Genomic DNA, 14248 nt, shown 5'->3' with positions numbered 1-14248 from the left:
CGTGATTGGCTGGCGGCCGCACACTACGGAGCCGGTGGGCGGAGCCTCGGCACGCCCCGTCGTGATTGGACGGCGGCCGCACACTACGGTCCGCCGCCGGGACACCCACAAGGTCACAGCTGCCACCCCGAGGCCGTGCCTCGCTGGCCTTGTGGGAAATCCGGGCCTGACCACAGTGCACCACAACTGTCAATAAGTAGAGATATCAGTATGGTATATTGATGGAGGCGGCACCACAATGTGCCACAGCCATCACTGAGAAGTAATATCGGGACTATATATAGATGGAGGTGACACCACATTGCTTCCCAACCATCACTAAGTTGAGGTCAGAATGAAGCAGATGACAGAGGAGGTCGCGGCCATCTTGCTTGATTGAAGACGCGATGGAGGTCCTGTGTGCGGCGGATCCGGGTCCCTGAAGATGGCGGACGCGGCACAGGTACTCGTTTTATGTTTTGGAGTATTTGCACGAGTACGAGTACTCATGCAAATACTCGGTATCGCGGCCGATACCGATGCTTGTATCGGTATCGGTGCATCCCTAGCCACAACCATCACTATCCAGAGATATCAGGATTGTATATAGATGGAGGTGACACCACAATGTGCCACAACCATCACTATGCAGAGATATCATGACTGTATATAGATGGAGGTGAGACCACAGTGTGCCACAACCATCACTATGCAGAGATATCAGGACTGTATATAGATGGAGGTGACACCACAATGTACATTTTTATTCTCTGTGCACCTCAGCTCCATCTAGTGGCCATAATGTGGTATTTACCTAATGTTACATTCGACCTGGAAAGAAAATATGCTAATTACACTTGTTTTCACCCCATTTGCACAGAACTATTGTATTTGCAATTTGACAGGGCGACTGGCTCTGGATATTGTTTAGAAATACACCCCTATGTGTTACCGCAAGGAGGCCTGCGTGCATTTCCCTTACCCATAGATGTCGAGGGCCGCAGTCCACAGCCACGTCTGGAGGACAGGTATGCGTTGGCGCTCTCTAGACAGGGAACCATTATTAACAGCGGAATAATGCTAATAATTTTCATGGCTGCGATGGGCAGAAGAACTTCGCTCACACTCAAGTTCGAATTCATTGACTGAATGAAGAATCCAGCAGAGACCTGAATAGAGGAGACAGCATTGTTACCCCGTGGAAGGTAGACAGATCACACTCCAAAGGAAAATTTTATAACCAGCCTCATAGATGAGGAATATGGCGGGCGTTACCGAATGGTTTGGTGAAGCACCGAAATGCACCAAAGAATTGACATAAATATGAAATGTGTGCCATAGCGCGCCAGCGAGGAGGAAACAGCGGTGTAAAAATAGAAATGCGTTGATTTTCCACGTTCACTGCGGTCATAACCTGCAGGCCCCCAGATATTACCGCGGCTCGCTCACCTGTGAGGTGCAAATTCGGTAGACAATCTGGATGGTGAAGAGCGGCAGAAGCTTCATCAGCGCCTTCGTGTTCTCCACGTGGTACTCGCTGTAGCGGCCGCCATTATGCTCCTTAGCACGATCCAGCCAGGAGGAGACGCGTCCACCGACGTGCCGATAGTGAACACAGCACATTCTTACCGCGTTCAGGAAGACGCCAGCCGTGGTGAGCAGAGAGCCGCCTGCAAGGGTACAGAACACTCTATGGTCACTTCATACCAGACACACAGCCGGGTACACCCCAGTGAGAAACAATAGATTGACCCTGAACTCTAAGCCCGGTGAGGATTCTGTCCAAGCACAATAATTGCCAAAACTAACCACGCCACAGAGCAAAGTCTGACTCCTAGAGCTGGACACAACATACATTTCCTGTCCAATGGGGCTCTACTATATCCAATATGGCAAGAACTGTTACACTAAAGCGCATGTGACCACTCACAGCCAATCAAAGGTTTGTGTACACTGAGTAATGCAGGTATTTACAAACTACTTAGAACTACAGAGAATAAGTTTAGTAACATAACTTCCACCTATGACTTACTACCACAACAACTACTACTAATACTAATAATAATATTTACTAGTATGACCTACTGCTAAATATTACTAATACTTACTGCTACACTAGCATTGCCACAACTACTACAAATAATAATACTCACTACTACCACTTACTACCACTACTACTAATACTCATTATTACAACTTACCACTATTAATTACTACCACAACTATCACCATTACAGCAATGGCACCCTCCATATTCCTCTGCCTATACATGTCCTGTACATGAGCCGTTACCTGTGTGACATGGGTTAGTAACGGTACCAGCTGAGAAATCCTGTGCATCACCAGACCAATACTACCAGTACTACTTACTGTATACTACCAATACTATTAATATTACCAGTACTAACAATACTACCAATTCTAATCATATTACCATTACTGCTAATCTCACCAATACTGTCAGTACAACTTATATACACCCCTCTGTGTTACCGCAGGGAACACATGTGTCAGTTCTACATCATGTGTGTACATCTTGTCCATCACCAAACCAATACTACCAGTACTACTTATACTAATAATACTACCAGGACTAACAATGCTACCAATTCTAATAACACTGCCATTACTGCTACTACCGTACTACCAATATTATTATTATTATTACATAGTATTTATATAGCGCCAACAGTTTGCGCAGCGCTATACAATATAAGGAAGACATTACAATCACAATACAATTCAAGACAAGATGGTAAGGAGGGCCCTGCCCCTGAGGGCTTACAATCTAAGAGGGAGGGGCCAGTGATACATGAGGAGGTACCTCTGTGGGGATGAATTGTTTGAGAATGTTATGGTTCAGTGGTTAGGTTGAGGTGGGATAGGCTTCCCTGAAAAAAAGATGAGTCATTAGGGAACGCCTAAAGGTGTTCAAGGTGAGAGATAGACGGACAGGTTAGGGTAAAGAATTCCAGAGGATGGGAGAGACTCTAGAGAAGTCCTGGAGGCGAGCATGGGAGGAGTTGACTAGGGAGCTGGAAAGCAGAAGGTCTTGGGAAGAGCGGAGTGGACGGTTAGGGTGATACTTTGAGACAAGGTCTGAGATATATCTGGGGGCAGAGCTGTGGATGGCTTTATAAAAGTGATTATACACCAAATACTACCAAATTACAAATTCTACTGATACTACTAATACTACCAGTACTAACAATGCTACCAATTCTAATAATACTACCATTGCTGCTTATACTACCAATACAAAAATTTCTAAGGGTACTGCTAATACTAACAATACTTCTAATACTACCAGTACCAACAATACTACCAATTCTAATACTACTACGAACGCTACAAGTACAACATTTTTTAATACTACTAACATTTCTGCTATACTATATCACCAACACTACCAGTACTTCTAATATTACCAGTACTAACAATACTACCAATTCTAATCATACTACTACTAATACTACCAGCACTAAAAATTCTACTAAGACTACAAATATTACCAAGAGTACTAATATCACCAGTACTACTAATAGTGACAACACTATCAGTACTACTGATTCCACTAATACTAACAACATTACCGATTACACTAATACCACTTATACTACCAATACTACTAATTATTATTATTATACGGGATTTATATAGTGCCAATAGTTTGCGCAGCGCTTTACAATATAAGGAAGACATTACAATCACAATACAATTCAAGACAAGATGGTAAGGAGGGCCCTGCCCCTGAGGGTCTACAATCTAAAAGCTACTAGTACAACTAATACTACCAGCACTATCATGAATGCTGCTGCCAGACTTATCCACCTAGCCAACTGCTCAGTATCTGCAACCCCCCTCTGTCAAATAGTATCACCCTAACCGTCCCCTACGCTCCTCCCAAGACCTCCTGCTTTCCAGCTCCCTTGTCAACTGCTCCCATGCTCGCCTCCAGGACTTCTATAGTGTCTCTCCCATTCTTTGGAACTCCTTACCCCAACCTGTCCGTCTATCTACCACTCTTACTGCCTTTAGGCGATCCCTTTAGACTCATCTCTTTAGGGAAGCCTATCCCACCTCAACCTAACCGCTGAACCATCATATTATTAAACAATTCATCCCCGCACAGCTACCTCCTCATGTACCACTGGCCCCTCCCTCTTAGATTGTAGACCCTCAGGGGCAGGGCCCTCCTTACCATCTTGTTTTGAATTGTATTGTGATTGTAATGCCTTCCTTATACTGTAAAGCGCTGCACAAACAGTTGGCGCCATATAAATCCTGTATAATAATAATAATAATACTATTAGTGCCAATTATAGCCAAGTCATACATTATGGCCCTCCTGTGTGCAGATCGGGATGAAATAGTATGGTGTAAGTGACCTATAACCATAAGGTGACCATAAAGTACATAAAGGGTTCATGGAGAATGGAGCGACCTTTCACCGGCTGGTAGATGAGCTCATTGCGCGCCATGTGGATGGTGGTCAGCGCCATGACCACCGACACGAAGGGGATGAGGAATCCAAGATTCTTAGCCACCGACTGCTGGATGTAAGAAATGCCCAAAAACACGACCAGACAATTCACATTCACCAGCCAGTAAAACCTGCAAAACAAGGACACTATTATCACCATTATTATTATTAATATCATCACTATTATAACTAATGCTATCACTAATATTTATACTATAGTTTAACTCATTGTATATCACATTATATAGAGGGGAGACCGGCACATTGTATATCACATTATATAGAGGAGAGACCGGCACATTGTATATCACATTATATAGAGGAGAGACCGGCACATTGTATATCACAGGGCTCAAAATTTCAAGTCCTGAGCTACTAGCCAGGCCTTAAGAGTTACTCGCCACCAGTTGCCCCACCTAACCCCAATCCTGCCTCGGCCTTAACTCCGCCCCTAAACCCACCCTCTTAAATTATCTTATGAAATTACACTTTTATTATATCACATTATATAGAGGAGAGACCGGCACATTGTATATCACATTATATAGAGGAGAGACCGGCACATTGTATATCACATTATATAGAGGAGAGACCGGCACATTGTATATCACATTATATAGAGGAGAGACCGGCACATTATATATCACATTATATAGAGGAGAGACCGGCACATTATATAGAGGAGAGACCGGCACATTCTATATCACATTATATAGAGGAGAGACCACACAGATGAGAGTGTGTTGTTTGTACAGAAGAGGGTTGTCACTGACCAGTTAAAGAATGACATCATTTCCTTCTGTCTGTAGCTCTGCAGACCGTAGGCACTGAATGGGCAGACAATGGAGCGAATGCCTCCAGTTCCAATGGCCGCCATAATTAATCCGGCATAGAACAGGAGCGTCTGGTGTTTCCTGGCCAGGGTGTGGGCAATGTGATGCTTGTCTATGTAAAAATCTTCAAAAGGAAATGCAACTACAGGCAGCATGATGGTTCCTGGAGAGAGAAGACATGTAATGACCTGAGAACCGCATATGGATGTACAGATCAGAAAAAATAAGAAATCAAAATGTTTTTATAGGACAGAGACACAAACTACTGCAGGGAAATCTCACCATTGTGGGAGGGGCAGAGACACAAACTACTGCAGGGAAATCTCACCATTGTGGGAGGGGCAGAGACACAAACTACTGCAGGGAAATCTCATCATTGCGGGAGGGGCAGAGACATAAACTATTGCAGGAAAATCTCATCATTGTGGGAGGGGCATAGACACAAACTACTGCAAGGAAATCTCATCATTGTGGGAGGGGCAGAGACACAAACTACTGCAAGGAAATCTAGCCATTGTGGGATAGGCAGAGACACAAAACTACTGCAGCAAAATCTCATCATTGTGGGAGGGGCAGAGACACAAACTACTGCAGGAAAATCTCATCATTGTGGGAGGGGCAGAGACACAAACTACTGGGGGGGAAATCTCACCATTGTGGGAGGGGCAGAGACACAAACTACTGCAGGAAAATCTCATCATTGTGGAAGAGGCAGAGACACAAAATCTTGTATGGTAATATTACGACTGGAGACTGTAACACATATAAGCAGGCAAGAGATTTGGCCTATCACTGTCTACATTAAACTGAATTATTAGTTTTGTTTGGATAAAACCATTTAACACCAATAAATAAACCGTTTGAAGAATGTGGCTTCCAGATACAGTGATTCAGTCATGACTCTGTGACTCATTACTATGTCCTATCCAGTGGCGCAACTATAGCCATGGCAGCCCAGACAGCTGCTATGGGGCCTGTAAGGGATGGGGGCTTCATTAGGTTGTTGAGACAAATTAAACATGTGAATATAATACAATATTGTATCATTACAGGTTGGAGGGTTGCAGTTGACAACAACTCTAATCCCCTGTAAAGTGTAGAGATGACGTCAGATGCACAAGAGGAGTCTTTGCAATCTTGGCATCATTACTCAGCTCAGAGAGAGGTCGTCAGGGGGCCCTCATCACATTTTTGCTTAGGGGCCCCATGATCTGTAGTTACGGCCCTGGTCCTACCACCTATGATGAGGAAGTGTGTCCTATAAAGAGGTGTGCTCTGTGAGAGGCCTGTCCCCTGATGTGATTTCTTGGCAAGAGCTGACAGCTATAACTAGCAGCTTTTGCTATTGTATAACATAACTTGCAATGCGTCCACTTACACTGTGAAATTTTACTGAACAAGGCTGAAAATGTTACACCGTTTTACTTTTGTATTGCAGTAAAATGTTGTGCTGTATTAACCATAGATAGCAGTAGGAAAAGCAAAAATTCAAGCAATAGCTTTCATTGCCTAACTGAATTCTGTTTGCTAACAAACGGTATCACCTACATTTTCACCTTTTATCGTCACAAGTGTGAAGACATGGTAAAATATGCAGTGTCGATACAGCAGTGTGGTAGATGATGAGGGCTGTTATCCCTAGTGGTGGAGGCATTGCAACCCATTAAGACCACCTGCCTTGTGGTGCATTTCCCATGCTACTAAACTTGTCATGTTCTGATGTAAGAAGTGTTGGAAGAGAATCCTTTGTGGTGCATTTTGGGTGTATAGCTGCATTTTTTTTTATTCATGAATATGTATTAGAGTATTCACAACACATAAAAAACACCTAAAAACAGGGGAGTGTGTTACATTATATGCTTCTGGTGTGGCTTCATCCATAGGAGATTAATCTGCCCGTAGTCAAGAAGAGCTTGCATGAACAGTACTTTGACCCTGTTCTCCACTCCATGATAGATACATAGATCAGGCCCACAGAGTGGGACATGGTGGCCCCTGCCTAATTGGGGCATTGTTAATGCCACCTAGAACTTCGAAAGTGGCCCAAGCATTGTAAGCAAAGAAGTACAGTGTTTCAGAAACCTAGTCCCATGTTCCCACCAACAAGTCATGTTTTCTAGATATCCACCGAGGTGGGCACATTACACTGCTGAAACACTGATGACCATATGGGGGGTTCCCCTGAGAACCTGCACTGTTGGGAACACTAATTTAACTGACTTTTTCCCCACACTGAACTGGTGGGGGAGATAGGAGCAGGACAGGATGCCAAACCCCTCAACCTCCTGCTGCGCTGAACGCTTTATATCATCTTATATGTCACTAAGAAGCAACAGTAGATACTATGTGTCTTTATTCTGCTGAATATAAGGAAAATTATATTATAGTATCCACTAGATATAAAAGGCAGAAGATTATATCACCCATTGGACACACTTCCTCTGAAAAGAGGGAGAGAACATCTACTGACCATACTTCAGGCACCCCAACCTGACCCCTTTTTTCAGGTAGAAGACCTTCTGTTCCTAAACGTATTTCTTTCTATCTGATCAAAACAACTACCAGATATTGGAGCAATCTCACTGGGAAAGCGCAGATGATTGTATTCAGAAAGGAGATTAAAGTATTTTGTACCATTATGGAGTGGATTGTGATGGAGGGCCAGATTCTTCCACCAAGGAGTGAAAACACACATTTAGCAGGGAACTGGATGAGATTTTGCACTAGGAATTGTTAAGTATGCATCACATATCAAGTACTATGACTAGTCTCATATTGAATTTCTCATGGTCACTTTGCAAGTGCATGTAAAAAAAAATGGCTCAGTCATTAGGTAGTATTTATGTGGATCATTTCAGGACCACTTACCTGCAAAGTGCAGGAATGTGCAGAGGTAGATGATTTTTGTTCTTCTATTAATCAGCTCTGCAGCCCAGCCAACAAGGACAGGCATTAATGTGGAGGCACCAACAAAGCAGAGGTTGGCAATGGCTGCCTGGTGGTACTGGTAGCCAAGCTTCAATGTACAGAACAGGATCATGTTGCACACAGTAGCAAAAAAGGTGAATCTCTCACACAGTTCCACCAGCAACATACAGATGATTGGCTGCAGGCTCTTCCTGGCCAGAGCTCTGGACGATTCCAAACTGGCATCTCCAAGGGAGAATTTGCCACTGTCTCTGTGAAAGGACCGGCTCAGCCGATAATAGGTAAAATCTGTAAGAGGCATGTTATTCCAACTGGATCATGTGAAGAAAAACTGAAGTAGGAGATCCATTTTATTCCACATGTGGGCAGATATTTCCCTTATGTAAGAAAACGTGTCCTGCCTGATCCGTAGGGCAGTGTCATCAGTATTTTATTCCTCCCAATACAGTTGGTGGTGACCAGATCTATACCAAATATTGTATACTCTCTTCTCTTGTTTGCTGGTGCCCTAGGTATGCAAGAAAGATTTTATACCCCTGTAGTCAGGTATAATGATAATGTAATCTGTCGTAGAAATTTTATTCCTCCTGGTCTGGTACGGAGATACTCTGATATGTAGGAGATGTTTTTTTCTCGTGCTGACCCAATATGGTGATATTCTGACCTGTAGATGTTTTATTCCCTCTTGATCTGGTATGGTGATACTGTAATCTGCAGGAGATGTTTTATACTTCAGGCCCAGTATGGTGATACTCTTATCTGTAGATGTTTTATTTCTCCTGCTTCTGTATAGTGATATTATAATCTGTAGGAGATGTTTTTTTCCTCCTGGTCCGGTTTTGTAATTCGCTAATCTGTAGTAGAAGTTTTATTCCTTCTGGTCTGGTATGGTGATACTGTAATCTGTAGGAGATGTTTTATCCCTGTTGGTCCAGTATGGTGAAACTCAAATCTGCAGTAGATGTTTTATTTCTCCTGGTCTGGTATGCTGATACTGTAATCTGTCAGATATGTTTTACTCCTCCTGGTCCGGTATGGTGATACTCTAATCTGTCGGAGATGTTTTATTCCTCCTGATCTGGTATGGTGATACTGTAATCTGTAGGGGATGTTTTATTCCTGTTGGTCTAGTATGGTGATACTCTAATCTGCAGGAGATGTTGTTTTCCTCCGGCACCGGTATGGTGATACTATAATCTGTAGATGTTTTACTTCTCCTCATTCAGTATGGTGATATTATAATCTTTAGGAGATGTTTCATTCCTTCTGGTCTGGCATGGTAATCCTCTAACCTGTAGGAGATGTTTTAGCCCTCCTGGTACGGTATAGTGATGCTCTGATCTGTAGATGTTTTATCTCTCCTGGTCCATTATAGTGATACTTCAGTGCAGCTCCTTTCAGCAGTGTCCTTTCTGAGAACTGTGTGCCCTTCCTTAGTGTTTTGCAATGTTTCTGGCTCTGAAATTCCACACATTGATAATAATATTTCCCCCATATGTCGCACGTTGATGTTGGATACTTGCATTGCTGACTCTAATGACCTTGGTAAACATGTCTAATTCACTTGGATAACAACACAGGACTTTGCTTGGAAAGCTATAAAATGTTTTCCAGTTATTCCCTGCTATATGACAATATAAGAGAACCATGTTATTCTTTATTTTTAATTTTCTGCTGAACTCCGTTTAGCAGATGTACACTGAGTGGCCAGATTATTATGACCACCCCATCAGTACTTCGTTGGGCCACGAGATGACTCCACGAGATGACTTCGTTGGGCCGCCTCGTGACTCCACGAGATGTTGAAAGGTGATGCAAGGAATCTGACACTGCACTGTTGCCCTTCTGTTGTCTTGTACCAGTCTTGCCACTCTCCGTTCTGCCCTAACATGGACTAGTCGCTGACGGCCACAATTCGCATGTTCAGACCCAGATTTTCGGCTGACAGTCCGGTCTTTAAACACTTTAACAACAGCTGCTCTTGAACACTTAACGAATTCTGCTGTTTTGCTGATACTCGCTCCATGGCTCCGAGCGCCAACAATCATCCCACATTCAAAGGCTGTTAAATCGCGTTGTTTACCCGTATCTTCAGAAATAATCACTTCTACTGTCGTGGTAAACAACCTGCTTCCCTATTTATAAAATTCTGGCCCTCTAGCAACTACAGCATGAAATTATAGCTAATTTGCCTACAAACGTCAGGTGGTCATAATAATCTGGCCACTCAGTGTATTTACTGTTTAACCATCCTTACACATTATAATACGCGGATCAATGAACATGAAATGCAAGGCTTTATGCATTACCGGAAAGGCTAAAAATTGCATGAGAGGTCACTGGCCACAATTTCACTGTAATCAGATTTCTTTCCTGTTGGGCTGGCCTTTTATTTCTGTGTTCAGGAATACTCTGATTGTCTTCAGAGCACTCCATGAAATAGCACGCTCATCTCTGAAATGAAAATAGGTTTATTTTATCGAAGAAAGGAGAAGAGGGGGGTGCAGCTGGTATATAAGAAGGAAATCTGGTATATAAGAAGGAAACAATGGCACATGAAAGGTTTTCAGCAGCCACTGGTAACGTTTGTGGTCTCAGAGATTGGACCTTTGCCTGACTTGGCTGTAAATGGCCTCCTGGACAAAACAATAACTATGTTGAATATTTACTTCATATGAGGCATCTGGGATGGTGCTGCCACAAAGTTGTGTGCTCTTTGAGATGAGAGCGTCTGGTTGAAGATCAGCTTTGAGTACAGAAGGCAATTAGGCTAAGGAAGGAGCGGTCACCTTACTGTCCCCACACTCTTCTTGGCAGGGGAACCAGGATGAATGACCATCCTCTTATTCCGCACATGCAGCATTCGCATTTGCCACAGACAGATCTGTTGGAGGTAGATTTTTTGGCTCATAGGTCCCCAAGGATAGGATCTGCTTGCTTGTTCTGTGGTGGACATGCGCACTCGTTAGGTACAGAAGGACATGATAAGTTCTAGTTTAGTTACTAGGTGTTTGGGCATCATGCATTGGTGCAGCGGATTATTATGGATTATATTGCTTTCTACATTCCATTGTTCCATCCTACATTTACAAGAATGGTTTAATTGGCTCCCCTCTCATGTATTAATATGATTATCTCGCACCCCAAGGGGGCTGACATGTGTTGCTGTATAGTTTATATTACGAGGAAGGATTGTTGTGGGGTCTCTGAGCCTTGCCTTCCTCAAGGTAAAGGTCAGAGATTGCTGCCAGGGGTCAGGATGCAGAATTATTATCCCCCCCATACCCTGCACACAGTCTGGCCATGAAACTTATTGTAATAAACATGAAAGGAATGCTGAACAAACCCATAACCTTTTATGATTTTATTACATCCAGGAAAACAAAGCACCGACAACACCGCTATAAAATATCCAAATTACAGCACATGGAAGGAAACGGGCAACCTTCACCAAGAAGAAGCTTCACCAACGCTCCTAAATTGGCCCCTCTGAGATCATTTAAAGTTGTATTATTTCAGAATATGTCTGTCCTTTTGTCAGCTTGGCCTAACAAGCAATAATCCTTTCGACAATAGAAGTGTGATAGAAGCTGCAATGTGTACATAAAAGGTCAGGCGATGGTCAGGAGACAGGCAGGCGATGAGATGGAGCAATTAACACCATTGTGCTATTTACTCCATCTCCCGGCTTCGCGTTCGGCGCGGAGAAGGTTTTCGGGCCTCTCCCCCTCCTCGTGCAGCTCCACAGATTGCAGCCCTAATTAGTCCCGCTTGTTTTATCAAGTTCTACAAACTCTGGCAGATCCACCTGAACAATCACCTGTGGCCCATGTAATAAACATCATACCGCAGCCTGCAATGAGACCTCTTCTGCTCAGCCTGGAAGATGAGGATTTGATGTGAAAGCCCTCAGGACACGGCGGATAGCGGAGAGGCCTTTGTGCTGCTGCCAGCGGCCAGTGCGTTTAATTGCTCGCACGTCACAGTTTCATCACCGAGATGTTAAAAGAGGGAGGCTTGGCACTCGGGGAGTCCACAACCATTCCACTCTATTAGAGTCCTGTTTGTTGACCCGCCGCTCACCGATGGCAGTTCAGCACTGCGGTGAGAACGTGCCGTGCCGCGTAATAAGATGAAGAGACGCGCAGACCGCCGTATAACACAGAGCATCCAACGGTTGTCATCTCTGTCCTGTAAAGACATCAATATGTTGGAGATTTCAGTCGGCTGACAGGGCTGCGACAAAATCACCAGCGTTCTGTAAAATACACAATGACTTATAACCCAACAAAGTGACATTAAATCCACAGTGAGTTATAATACACAAACAACAATTTATAAACACAGGTAGAGATAATGATAAGAGACTTATAATATACAAACAACCATTTATAACCCAGGTAGAGATAATAAATAAGAGACTTATAATATACTATACAAACAACCATTTATAACCCAGGTAGAGATAATGATAAGATACTTATAATATAGAAACAACCATTTATAACACAGGTAGAGATAATAAATAAGAGACTTATAATATACAAACAACCATTTATAACACAGGTAGAGATAATGATAAGAGACTTATAATATACAAACAACCATTTATAACACAGGTAGAGATAATGATAAGAGACTTATAATATACAAACAACCATTTATAACACAGGTAGAGATAATGATAAGAGACGTATAATATACAAACAACCATTTATAACACATAATGATAGCCGAGTTATAATATACAAACAACAATTTATAACACAGGTAGGGTTAATGATAAGAGACTTATATTATACAAACAACCATTTATAACACAGGTAGAGATAAGCATAAGAAATGTATAATATACAAATATTTTATATACACATAATCATATCCATGCAGTTATAATATTCAAAAAGCAATTTGTAATACTGGTGCAGATAACTATGATAGCCATAGAGATAGTTATAATACAGTATACAAAGTGAGATTAATGTTAATGGAACCTGAGATATAAATGATGTATGTATTGGGATTCATGATATATGTTACTTTTAATATGCCAACTATGTGAGGTATAAAGGTCACACATTGATTCGTTATATGCAAACACACAGTAGAGTAGTGTACCCCATATATACAGTAATATACAGTTTTGTTACAACTATGTATAAGACACAAACTCCAACATATAAATCACTACAGATACATGAGAAGAGAGTGACATACAGTTATTTATCACATACAGACTGACACAGTGATTGCCAATTAGCATTCACACTGGGTACTATATACACAAGTACTAGATTCATTTGCACATAATAGAGAAGTGTATAATATATATGCAGTAATTATTTGTAGTTTACAAACTTCAATTTAAAATATATAGAAAGTGATAACAGTATAGAAACAATATAAATAGTGATTTATAAAAGGTATAAAAATATATGAGCTAAAATTATTCTGCACACATTCCTCAGGCGGCCGCCTGACTTGCCTTGCGGTAGCGCCGTGCCTGCACACAAGGCTCAACTCACGAAGCTTCAGACATGGATAAGGGGCTTTATTTTTAGCCACATTACTGACTGTCATTTCCAAATCTCATTGGGCTCAGTAGAAAAGAACTTTCACTTTTTAAAAAAACAATGAACCATATCCTGGTGTATTAGCATTTGGAATTCAGTCCACAGTAAGTTATCCTGTGATCCTGTAGCTGCCCAGGCCATAACATTCGGGTCCTTCTGTCTTTACAGGCCCTAAATACATGGCACGGACCATCCTAGGTGAAACAAAGGCAAAAATTAGGTTAATTGAACTGGATTTGGCATAAGTGCAATCTCTGCTCTTCTATGGCCAGCCTATAGTAAGAACTGGGCCACCTGAAATTGTGCTAAATCAGGTCTGACCTTCCTGTCATTGTGAGTATAGCTCTATCATATCTGGCAGTTGGATGTACTGTACCTTACAATAAAAAAGAGACATTTTGCTGGGGGTGAGAGGGAGGGGTTGGGACTGGCGGAGTGGTGAGTGGGAGGGT

General features: G+C 42.4%; 1 protein-coding gene across 1 annotated transcript in view; it reads right to left on the bottom strand.

The window, feature by feature from the left end:
- SLC15A5 (solute carrier family 15 member 5) overlaps positions 1–8524 on the bottom strand; it is a 14354-nt gene extending 5830 nt beyond the window's left edge. Inside the window, exons 1-5 of the mRNA XM_018562387.1 lie at positions 8164–8524; positions 5236–5458; positions 4424–4593; positions 1429–1649; positions 962–1148 (exon numbers count right to left, since the gene is read on the bottom strand). Of these exons, the coding sequence (XP_018417889.1) occupies positions 962–1148; positions 1429–1649; positions 4424–4593; positions 5236–5458; positions 8164–8524 (1162 nt within the window). The remainder of the gene's footprint in view (positions 1–961; positions 1149–1428; positions 1650–4423; positions 4594–5235; positions 5459–8163) is intronic.
- Positions 8525–14248: the final 5724 nt, after the last annotated feature.

The sequence above is a fragment of the Nanorana parkeri genome, unplaced genomic scaffold, assembly GCF_000935625.1.
Source record: "Nanorana parkeri isolate BGI_ZX_2015 unplaced genomic scaffold, ASM93562v1 scaffold576, whole genome shotgun sequence".
NCBI classification, from domain to species: Eukaryota; Metazoa; Chordata; class Amphibia; order Anura; family Dicroglossidae; genus Nanorana; species Nanorana parkeri.
Note: the sequence above shows the minus strand (reverse complement) of the source record. Positions and strands in the feature narration are given on the sequence as shown.